Below are 12,674 nucleotides of genomic sequence, written 5' to 3'. Positions count from 1 at the left end.
AAATTTCTTAGTAAATTCTAAAGTTTTCAAGCAAAAGATATCCTTAGATGTTTTGGTTTCAAAATGCTTAACATCAAGGCCTTTATATTTTTCATGAACATGATTTCTGATGACAAACATCCAGTTTCCTCATTCACGACAAGGTTAAGGAATTTTCAATTTTGAAGAGTTACAGCATGTGAAGATGTGCTCAAGCAAGTGTCTGACTAAGTTGGATTTGTTCACCCATTAAGTATATTCACAAGATTCATAGAGTATAACTCGTCTTATGCGCTGAAATCTTGACTAACTTGATCATGGCTACCAACAATTTCCTACCATAATTAATGCGGCGATCCTTCTTTTGTCAAGTTATGGAACATTATTGAATGGACATAGTTAAACACAGACATATGCTAACATTCACACATTTTCTTTTCTTTCATTATTGTGGACTTATTGCACAAGGGTGACTAGTCCATATTTGCCCGATTTCATTTCATATTCTGATATGTAAGATAATTATATGAACTAACAACTTGTAATTTGTATTATCTGGTAAATATGGCTTAGCCTTTCTGGAGGGTGTGGACTGCTGCTGGAAGTGATGGACGAGGAGTTATAGGTACTTCTTTCAGATGCCTTTTTTTTTATATACTCTCCTGAATATGTGTTTCCTTTTAAATGTTTTGCAATGCCTATAGGCGTCTTGGAGGCAAATTTTATTGAACCAGCACATGATAAGCAGGACTTTGAACGCACAACCATTCTTTCAAGACTTGAAGCAAAACTTGTTCAGATGCAGAAATCATATTGGTTTGTCTCATTTGCCAACCTTTTATTAAACATGTGGTGTTTTTCTTTTCATAAGAGGTTTCTTACATTTTTGTTGGATTCCTCATTGCAAAGCACGTTTTATTCCAAAGGAGTTGGATATGATATTGATGTTATTGTTTCTCCTACACTAAATTTGAATCCAGGGCTACAAACTGTCATAAGATCGGTTATGCTCCCAGGATTAACAAGAAAAATATTGAGTCAGGAGATAAAGGTAATGAAATCTTATTTTATTTTGATAAAAACACCTTTTCATTTGGTTATTAATTTTTTTACATTCATTTTTTCTACTTTTGAACTCAATTTTCTCACTCTCTCAAGATCCATATAATCCCAGTACGCATGGTATTTTATCTAATATGGTTGTTGATCATCCTTAGCAGACAGTTCTCCAGAGCCATCTTCTCATCAGTTATCTCAGCATTCAAAGAAGGCTAATTCTCCGAATACTGATATTGGAAAATCTGGTGATTCACATAAAATGGGATATAAGTCTATTTTAAGTGGTAAAACTGGAAAGGCCAATGAATCCGGCACCCAAAAGAAGCTAAATTTTGTCAGTTCGATAGGCAGCAAGAAGAAAGGCACTAAGAACCTAGAGCTTCAATCAAGTTCACCTGGAACCCGAGATGTCAGTGATGGAAGTGATTCTGAGACTGAGTGTGTTCCTTTGGATAAAATAACACACCATTCTAGTACTTGCAAGAGCTCTCCTCAAAAAATCACTGAAAAAACTACAGGTTCAATTTTGTCTTCATCCTCCTATTCTTTCAAAAATGGAACTCATGAAAGTCATACAACCAGCGGAATTGTCGGAATTCAACGAATTACTACTAGATCGCAAACAAAGGTAAATTATATTTCTATAGTTAAGAACTCTTTCACTTTAAACTCTGTGCCTGGTTGATAGCCATACAATATCATACTACATTTCACCTTTGATTATGTTGACATGATGTATGTTATTATTGGTAGATTGCTTCCATCAATTTCAATCCAATCTTGCAGAATTTGAGGAAGGAAATATTGTATGATACCATCGTGATAAAACTCTAATCTAGATGTGGAACTAAATCCACTACACTCAATAAATCCAATACATTCAACACTCCCCTTAAGCTGAAACATAAAAAGTAATCAATATCTATCTTGTTACATGAAATAGAAATGTGGACTAAGATATCACCATATTAAACAATAACAACAACAAAACCTTATCCCACTAGATGAGGTCGGCTATATGGATCCGTTTACGCCATTAAACTCTATCTCTTACTATATCATCATCTATACTTAAATAAATTTTATCTTATTTTATTGTTGCTAACTAAGCCTTTTTTGGTATTCCTCTTCCTCATTTGATACTCGAGCATTTATTGGTCATCTAAGTACATTCCTGTACCATCTTAAACGTGTCTCTTTTTCTCTCAATAGATGCAACTCTGACTTTCTCTCTAATGCTCTCATTGCTTATTCTGTCCATCCTCGTATGTCCACCTTAACATCCTCATCTTTGCAACTCTCATCTTTTGTTCATGTGCTCTAGTCACAACCCAACATTCAGTTTCAGATAACATAGCAGGTTTACTTTCCTTTAAGTTTTAGAGTTGATGCTCTCCTTAATTTCAATTATCCTATATGTATTCTATGTAAGGCATTTCTCTCAATCTCTCATCGTTTTGCAAAAATGATTCTAAATATTTAAAGCTCTCGATTTTGCGCAACTCGTCATCTTCTATTTTAACAATTATCTTATTACATCTAATATTACTAAATTTAAATTTCATATATTGTATTTATTCTACTAAGCCTAAAACCTTTCTCTTCTAATGTTTCTCACAAAGATTTTAGTTTATATTTCTTCATGTATTCCATCTACCAAAACAATATCATAACAAGATGCACCACGGTATTATGTCTTGAATGTGTGTAGTGAGTTCGTCCATAATTAGGGTAAAAAGATAGGGATTTAGAGTTGATCCTTGATGTAGCCTTATCTTTCTTAGAAATGCTTCAGTTACTCCGCCTGATTTCTTTGGTCATTACATTTTCGTACATATCCTTAAATAATTTAATATATGCTACGCTAATGCCTCTTTTCTAGAATTCTCTATATAATTTCTCTTCGGACTCAATTATAAACTTTCTAAATCAATGAATACCATATGTAGATCTTGTTTTTACTCTCGATATTTTTCAATTAGTTGTATAAGAAGATGTATATATTCTATTGTCAACCTTTCAGGCATGGACTCAAATTGATTTTCGATCAACGTGGTCTCTTTAATATTTTTTTATTACTTTTTAAAAGTTTAATGGTATGACTTATTAGTTTAATACCCTTATAGTTTGCACAATTTTGTACGTCTCCCTTATTTTCATATAAGAAAACTAGAGTACTTACCCTCTATTGATCAGACATATTTTTCGTTTTCAATATCATGTTAAATAATTTTGTAAGTTATTCAATACGTTGTTTCCCTAGACACTTCCATACCTCTATCCGAATATTATATGGTCCAACGACTTTTCTATTGTGCATCCCATTAAAAGCTCGTTCTACTTCTGAAGTTTGAATTCTATGATAAAAATTTAAATTTCTATACTCATTTGACTTATTAAATTATCTAAGTTAAGTTGATCACCTAAACCTTCATTAAAGTTGATGAAAATACCTTTTCTCCCGCTCTTTTATTTCTCCATCGTTTACTAGTACCCTATTATATTTATCTTTAATATATTTATTTTGGATAAGATCTCTTGTTTTCCTTTTTTTCACTTTAGTTATTTTATAAATATTTTTTCCCCTTCTTTTGTATTCAACTTTTGATATAATTGTTCAAAAGTTTCATTCTTTGCTTCATTCACTACTTTCTTAGCCTCTTTCTTGTCTATTGTATATTTTTTAAAATTTTTCTCATTCTTACAAATATATAATCCTTCACTGTTTCTTGTACTTTTTTATTCCACCATCAAGATTCCTTATTTAATGGTGCACGTCCCTTTGACTCATCGAGTATTCTCTTAGTTATTATTTTCAAGTTTGATACCATCTTATCTCATGTCGTATTAAAGTCATCATATATTTCACCTAATACTCAGAGCATGCACACTAGCTTCCTTATCCAAAATGTATAATTTAGGGTAACAAAGTTACTTTATTAAATTTGGATATCCACTTTTCACTACATTTTATATCAACTTTCTTATTTGTTCTCTCTTTTATAATGTTTAGGGAATGAAATCCATTCCCTAAATTTAGAGAAGTGCTATTCATAAATGTAAAATTTAGGGAATAGATAAGGTAGCTGATACAAAGGTTTTTTAACTGCCTTATCCAAAATTTAGAGTAAAATCTTTAGATATTGATGTGGATGCTCTTATATTCCTACCTTTTTCTTAAATATATTTTGCTTCCCATCCTTTAACTTCCACCGTTTAATTCTAAGAATCATATATATTTTCTTTCTGTTGATATTATACTTGAGATGTATATCCAACACTACTATGCTATGCTGGGTAGTTAAGTTTTCTCCAGGGATGACTTGCAATTTTAGAAATCTTTCTTTCTTCCTAATCATAAGAAAGTCAATTTGTGATTTATCATTTTCACTTTTGAACGTGACTAAATGTTTATCTCTTTTTATAAAAAATTAGCTAATATAAAATCTTATGATATCGCAAAATCTAATATAATTTTCCCTTCTTCATTTCTCATTCAAACCCATAACCCCCATGTACCCTTTTATATTCCTTATTTTTCACTCCGATATAACTATTTAGATTATCTCCTATTAAAATCATTTCATTTGACAGAATATTTTGTAATACTTCAGCTAAGTCGTCCTAAAATTTTGATTTGGTGACTTCATCTAATCTGACTTACGGTGCATATACGCTAATTATTTTCATAGTTTCTTTTATCACTATTGATCCTGTCCGAACGCTGAATCGATGGACGCTGGGCACGTGACGCTCTCCGAACCAATGACGTGGATCTCTGACCGGCCGTATGGAGCTCCGGTGAACCTGCAAAGAAGTCGGGCCGGGAAGGGGTTCCCGGCGACGACCCTCCGACTCTCAAGTCAGGCAAGAGGAAAATACAGAGGTGGCTTCAAATCCCAGAGATCGCGTACCTCCGGCGAAGTATGAGGACCCTTATATAGAGCTGTGAGGAGGTTATGCACACATACCGAGGCATATACGTGTCCTCTTACCATACCTCAGTATGGGCTTGCCAGAGGAGCTTGGCTGACACCATACTGCTACAGTCCGAGCACCTCTCTGATGGGACAGTAGAACCTTCCGTCCTAGGACTCTGTGCATGGCTTGGTCTTCGAACATGCTTGCTGTCAGAAGATGTTCCTTTGTCCTTTTGTCTTTTCTCTCCCCACGCCGAGCATCCAGCCACTCGGCAGTCCCATCACGTCCGACCGGACGCAGGTACTGGCCCGCTCGGGATATTCCCGATCGTGTGCTCGGCTGAGACGGTTCCTTCACAGCATCGCTGCTTTCGGCCTCGGTCGAGAGGGCTGCCCGCTCGGCCCGACGACCTTGTTCACCATGAGCGTCGGAAACCTGACTCCCCGCCGGGTTGTCTTTGATTCTATTCTGACCCATTCTGCCGGTTGACCCGATCCTCACCCGATCGGCCGAACCTCATCTTGCCCTTAGACTTTTGACCTCTACGTGTCATTGACTTCCCTTAAAGGGGGTCCCCTGTCTGTATCGCCGGATCACTTGCCTCCCTTTCAAGTCTAGTCGAAGGAGGCGATTAGTCCGATTGACTGGACTGTTAGTTGCGCCGAGCGGCGTCTCCGTGAAACTATCTTCCGCTCGACCCCACGTGGGTAGCCGCGGCGTTCAGTCAACGGCAACATTCCTTGGATCTTCTCAGAATTTGCGCCAAATCCCCTCCATTAAAGCCGCGCACGCGCGCTGCGCGCGATAAGGGCGCTCATTAAATGCGACCTATGTCGCGGCGCCACGTGGCACCCCCGATGCCGTCAGCGTACGGCGGCGACGTTACCTTCGATGGGACCGCCTTAGTTTGAAATTGACGGCCATATGCGTGCTCCGGTTCTCGCGACCTGTAATCGACGGCTGAGCCCGCTCGGGCTTAACCCTATAAAGCCTTCGCCTTCTCCTCCTCCTCGCCACATTTGCATCTTCGCGTGCTCCGCAGCGTTTCTCTCTCAGCACTCCGGCGACCCTGTTCTTCTATTTTCTGGCGATTCCGTGTTCTTCGTCGACCTTCATCTTTCTCTGTAAGGCTCTTCTTCTTTTCTATCTTTAGTTCTTGCGTTTTCTTTGCGTTTTTTTCCCAAGTTTTGGTCATCTGGGCGCTGTTTCATCTATCATCTTCTTCCTTCTATCATCCGCCTCTCTTTACCTTTTGTGATTTCGCCCGTTCGGACGATGGCTAGTTCCTCTCAGCCTCAAGACCAAGCCCTCGACTCGTGGTACACCACCATGGAGTCGCGCTTCGATTGACGCGACGCCGATATTCTGATGGATAATTTTGACATCCCATCCGACTTCGAAATTATCTTACCCTCTCCCTCCGCTCGGCCACACAAACCGCCGCGCGGAGCTCTTTGTGTTTTCCGCGACCAGTTCACAGCCGGTCTGCGATTTCCAATTCATCCCTTCATCGCTGAAGTTTGCAATTTTTTCGGCATTCTGCTCGGAAGCCTAGTCCCCAACACTTTCCGCCTTCTGTGCGGCGTTGTCGTCCTGTTCAAAATCCACAACATTCCCCTCCGACCGGAGGTCTTATACTATTTCTACTACCCCAAACAGTCTGAGCTGGGCACTTACATGTTCCAGGCTCGACCTGGTTTAGTTTTCTTTAATAAACTGCCCTCTTCCAATAAGCATTGGAAAGAGTTCTACTTCTATCTTCGTATGCCCGAGCGGGCCTCCTTCCGAACCCAGTGGTAGGTCGGACCGTCAATCTCCCCAGAGCTCAAAAGGTTCAAGACCCGACCGGACTATCTTCACGCCGCCAACATGCTGGCCGGTCTGAAGTTTGACATCACTAAGTTCCTGCCTGAAGGGGTGATGTACATATTCGGCTTGAGTCCGATCAGGACCCCCCTCCCGAGCGGCTTCGGTAATAATTTTACTCGGTACATTTGCCTTGATTGCTAACTGATTTTCTCCTTTTTTCTTTGCAGCGAACATTATCATGGAGTCAGTGATGGCCGGCATTTTGAAAAGGAATGCAGCAGCGCTCGAGGCCGCAGCTGCCAAGGAGATGGAGGCGCTTGGCATTGAGCCGGTCGGCTCACATGAAGGGGAGAGCGACACGAATGCGGGGGAGTCGGCCGCTCAAGCTTCTCTCCCGGAGCCGGTGGTTGGCACAACTTCCAGCCGAGGGCCTTCCGCTCGGGAGGAGGGCTCCGCTCAGGAGGAAGAGCGTCCTCTTCGATAAAAGAGATGCCGAGTGGAGACACCCCTGCGATCGGCCACTTCCGCGGTGCAGCCGTCCGATCGGGCCACCGCCGATTCTCGCGGCAAAGCCCCATCGGTGGAGGCCATCTCGTCCGATCGGACCTTGTCCCAATTGGACGCGTCCGCGGACCCCCTCGAGGCCGTTCTAGTCAGCGTCCTTCCGCCCGCTCCACGCCGGGTCGAATGCTCGGCCATTTTGTCCCAGATGTCTGCACCGGCCTCCGATCCTTCCTCGGCTTCCGCCCAGACGACTCCTGGTCGGCACCGTACCATCAGGGTTACCCTGTATCTTCCCACCGAAGAGCTGCTACCCGAGTCCGCTCGGCCAACCGCGCCCGAGCACATGATCACAATGAAGGGGCCTCTAGCCGAAATGTGGGCCGACGCTCGGGCACGCGTCGCCATGATTCCACTCAGCAATCTGGCCAACAGTCATATGCAGCAGGCCACTGGGGTAAGTATGCTTTCTTTGAAGTCTTTTACGCATTTTTTCCGATCGGCCACTAACAATCTTGCTTATGTCAGAGATGGGTGGAAGAGATCGCGGTCTCTAATCGTCTGGCTATGGTGGACGAGGAGCTAAAAAGATTAAGGAGTTCAGGCGGCGCGCCCTCCCAGGGTCCTTCATATGCCGAGCTGCAGAAAGAGCTCAAAAAGACCTAAGATCTACTGGCGGTCGAGCAAAAGAAGACGGCCGATCAGGCCTACACTCTGGGAGAACTTGAAAGGCAGGTGAAGACGCTTGAGTGGAAGAGAAACCTTGCCACCGAGCGGAAGAAAACGACAATCTCTGATCTGGAGAAGAAGAATGTCGAGGCTCGGGGTCTGGAGCAAAAGGTTAAGGAGCTGATGGACCAGCTGGCCGGCGAGAAGGTTGCCCGTTCGGATGAGGTGACGAAACTAGAGACTGCTTTACAAGAACACCAGGCAGCTGCCGATGCTTCCCGAGCGGCTCTCAAAGAATATCAGGATGCCGAGCCAGGACGGGTTGCCGCCTTGAGGCAGAATTACATCCGTTCGGCCGAATTCTCGGAGAAAGTTTGCGAACGGATGTACACTGCCTTTGAACTTGCCATGGCTGCCACGACAAACTACCTGAAGTCCAAAGGGCAACTTTCTGATTCCGCCACCATCCCAGCCCAAGACCAGGCGGCGCTCCTCGGCACCATCCCGAAGGATCTTTACGATTATCTAGAATAGAAGTTTATATGTAATTCGGCCGCTCGGCCAAAAACTATCCCTTTTTGTAATTCGGCCGCTCGGCCTTAATTTCTTTAATGCTATCCTTTTGCTTGCTTTTTCTTTTACTAATCAATACGAGTGTTGTCCGCTAGGCTAGCCAACTACCGTTGTTCATGTTCCTTCACTTCTCGCTATTCGCCTCTCATCTCACCTTTCTTGTGTTTGAAAGGGGTTTTTTACGAAGTATTTCGCATAGCTAGCCCGCTCGGCTGAATATATCCTATTTTGCCAACGGGCTTTTCGCCAGAGGTTCACGAAGTACTTTTGGTTACTTGGCCGATCGGCCAAACGATTTATAGTCGCCGGCGCGACTCTCGATTTTTAACGTCGGAGCTCGACGGTCTTCCGGCCGGAGGGTTTATAGTCGCCGGCGCGACTCTCGATTTTTAACTTCGGAGCTCGACGGTTTTCCAGCCGGAGGGTTTATAGTCGTCGGCGCGACTCTCGATTTTTAACGTCGGGGCTCGACGGTCTTCCCGAGGGTTTCGCCGCCGACTCTCGATTTTTAACGTCGAGCTCGACGGTCTTCCGCGGGTTTATAGACGCCGGCTCGACTCCGATTTTAACGTCGAAGCTCGACGTCTTCCGGCCGGAGGGTTTATAATCGGCGCGACTCTCGATTTTAACGTCGGAGCTCGGCCTTCCGCCCGGAGGGTTTATAATCGCCGCGACTCTCGATTTTAACGCCTGAGCTCGACGGTCTTCCCACGGAGGGTTTATAATGGGTGTGACTCTCGATTTTAACGTCGGAGCTCGACGGTCTTCGGCCGGAGGGTTTATAGACTCTCGATTTTTAATGTCGGAGCTCGGCGGTCTTCCGGAGGTTTATAGTCATGCGACTCTCGATTTTAATGTTGGAAGGGTTTATAATCGCCGACTCTCGATTTTTGTCGAGCTCGGCGGTCTTCCCGGAGGGTTTATAATCGCGACTCTCGATTTTAACGTCGGCCGGTCGGAGGGTTTATAGTCGCCGGCGTGACTCTCGATTTTTAACGTCGGAGCTCGACGGTCTTCCGGCCGGAGGGTTTATAGTCGCCGGCGCGACTCTCGATTTTTAACGTCGGAGCTCGACGGTCTTCAAGTATACTTGCACTAATTTTCTGATTTTTTACTTCCTGCATTTCAAGTATACAGCCGAACGGAAAGTATACAACATATATTACATTGGCGCACCTTTCATCCCGCCCGATAAGGCTGGAGGTGGTTCGCTCGGCCATCCTCTTTCCCCTTGAATGCCGACCGAATCTTTATCTCGGCCCTATGTTGAAATATTCTCCGGTCGGAACTCTGCTGCCGCTCGGACCTCCTGACGCTGACGTCGGTTGTTGCTCCAGTCGCTCGGCTTGCGCCTTCTGTTTCTGTTGCTCTACGAGCTTAGCTGCTCTTGCCTTGATTAGAGCGTTGAGCCTGGGAGAGCATCACGGTGTGCGGTTGTCCAACTTCGTCCATCTCTTTCGCTCGGATGCAGGTGCGTTCCCACAGACGATGCCAATTTGATCCTGTCCGAACGCTGAATCGATGGACGCTGGGCACGTGGCGCTCTTCGAACCAATGACGTGGATATCTGACAGGCCGTATGGAGCTCCGGTGAACCTGCAAAGAAGTCGGGCCGGGAAGGGATTCCCGTGACGACCCTCCGACGCTCAAGTCAGGCAAGAGGAAAATACAGAGGTGGCTTCGAATCCCAGAGATCGCGTACCTCCGGCGAAGTATGAGGACCCTTATATAGAACTGTGAGGAGGCTTATGCACACATACCGAGGCATATACGTGTCCTTTTACCATACCTCAGTATGGGCTTGCCAGAGGAGCTTGCCTGACACCATACTGCTACAGTCCGAGCACCTCTCTGATGGGACAGTAGAACCTTCCATCCTAGGACTCTGTGCATGGCTTGGTCTTCGAACATGCTTGCTGTCAGAAGATGTTCCTTTGTCCTTTTGTCTTTTCTCTCCCCACGCCGAGTATCCAGCCGCTCGGCAGTCCCATCACGTCCGATCGGACGCAGGTACTGGCCCGCTCGGGATATTCCCGATTGTGTGCTCAGCTGAGATGGTTCCTTCACAGCATCGCTGCTTTCTCCCTCGGCCGAGAGGGCCGCCCGCTTGGCCCGGCGACCTTGTTCACCATGAGCGTCGGAAACCCGACTCCCCGCCGGGTTATCTTTGATTCTGTTCTGACCCGTTCGGCCGGTTGACCCGATCCTCACCCGATCGGCCGAACCTCATCTTGCCCTTAGACTTTTGACCTCTATGTGTCATTGACTTCCCTTAAAGGGGGTCCCTTGTCTATATCGCCGGATCAACTATTATCTTAAGGGTTATAATTCTATCCGCTTTTCTAACTACTCCTACAATCATCCTTTAACGAACTATTTACAACAATACTCACTTCATTTCTTGCTTTACTTTTTCCTGTGTACCATAACTTAAAACCCGAGTTCTGTAGCATCTTTGCCTTCTCGCCTACCTATTTTGTCTCTTGTATGCGCAAAATACTAATTCTTCTCTAATAATTGTATCTACTACCTCCATTGAGAGTTCCTATGTTTCATATTTCAAATCTTAGGCTATTAGTTTTCCTATCATATTTGTTCTTATCCAACCTATGATGTGAGAACTCTTACCTATTTAACACTACACCCAAGTTCTCATGGAGATATAGCGGTCCTTGCCAATACGTTACAGTCGGATGCAACGCGAACTCTTGTATATTTAGTACTACACTCGAGTTCTGGAGATATAGCGGACCTTGCTCTTGTATATTTAGTACTACACTCTAGTTCTGGAGATGTAGCGGATCTTGCTCTTGTATATTTAGTACTACACTCGAGTTATGGAGATGAGACGTTACAGTCGGACCTTACAACGCGTTCCTTCTGGGGAACAACCTAACATTAACATAATAGTTTAATGATCCATTCATTGAACATTTATCATACTTTTAACGCTAGCTGATAACCTAACGCAATCATCCTCCTTTATCTGATTTTGGGACCCGTCATGAGCGGAGTTAAACCAAAACATAATATTCACATGCAAAGAAAATAAAACTTGGGGAATTAACAAAGCATGCGATCGATGTACCCTTTAATTGCTTATTTTTAAACCTATAATTATAGTGGAGCATATAGGTGATGATATCTTCAATCTTAGACCAACTATAACTTCGATAAAAGGAGAACAAAGGATGAAATGAAGCCATGGCTTGAAATGCCATCCAGTATAGGATGACATGGTCAAAATGTATCGTTTTGCTAAATTGTTAAAACTCAGATAATCTATCATGTGCCTCCATTTTCGATTGTTCCAGTATCTTGTTGTGCCAATAGTTGGCAATCCTCGACACACTTTAAGATATGTCAAGATGGATTCAAGTAATGTTTGGTATTTCTTATAGCTTATTTCTTAAATATTCTAATATAAATTTTCTAATTCCTAATTGTATTTTATAAGTGACTAAGTTAAGGACAATAAGATTATAAGAGGAAAATTAGGGGTGTCAATTCGGGTGTGTCGGGTCGGGTTGAGTTTTTTTTTTTTTTAACCCAACCCGAACCCGACCCGAACCCGAGTTCAACCCAAAACACCTCAACCCGAACCCGACCAACCCGATCAACCCGAACCCGATCCATATAACTCGAAAATTTGATTCAAAACGACTTTTTTGGGCTATTTTTCCTATAATTCTTCACTTTTATCTCAATACTCCATCATTATTATACAAATATGATATTAATATACATAAAAACATCTAAATTTTTAAAATTTTGATTTAACCCCAAAAAAACCCACAAAACCCTATATTTAAGTCAACCCGGGTCAACCCGAACTCGACCCGAAACTTTTTTACTCTCCAACCCTCCAACCCGAACCCGACCCGAACCCGAAAACGCCCAACCCGAACTCGACCCGAACCCGAAAATGCCCAACCCGAACCCGATTTTTTTTCAGGTCGACTTGGGTTGGGTCGTCGGGTCGGGTTCATTTTTGACACCCCTAAGGAAAATTAATATGAATTCATCTCGATTTACATTGAAGTAAAATTAAATAACTTTTTTTTACTTCAACTACTAATTGTAAAATTAGAAAATCTAAGTGAAGGAGAATTACATAAGTAAACCTCATCTGAAGCATCTTGACATGCTTTGACTATCATATG

General features: G+C 43.2%; 1 protein-coding gene across 1 annotated transcript in view; it reads left to right on the top strand.

Moving 5' to 3' along the window:
- The window catches only part of LOC122018892 (protein MICRORCHIDIA 7-like), a 34,654-nt gene that overhangs the window by 16,408 nt on the left and 5,572 nt on the right, over nt 1-12,674 (top strand). Inside the window, exons 13-16 of the mRNA XM_042576351.1 lie at nt 553-604; nt 684-795; nt 960-1,030; nt 1,197-1,666. Of these exons, the coding sequence (XP_042432285.1) occupies nt 553-604; nt 684-795; nt 960-1,030; nt 1,197-1,666 (705 nt within the window). The remainder of the gene's footprint in view (nt 1-552; nt 605-683; nt 796-959; nt 1,031-1,196; nt 1,667-12,674) is intronic.

Source organism: Zingiber officinale, chromosome 9A, assembly GCF_018446385.1.
Source record: "Zingiber officinale cultivar Zhangliang chromosome 9A, Zo_v1.1, whole genome shotgun sequence".
In the NCBI taxonomy this organism is placed as follows: domain Eukaryota; kingdom Viridiplantae; phylum Streptophyta; class Magnoliopsida; order Zingiberales; family Zingiberaceae; genus Zingiber; species Zingiber officinale.
This window is presented reverse-complemented; position numbering and strand designations above follow the sequence as displayed.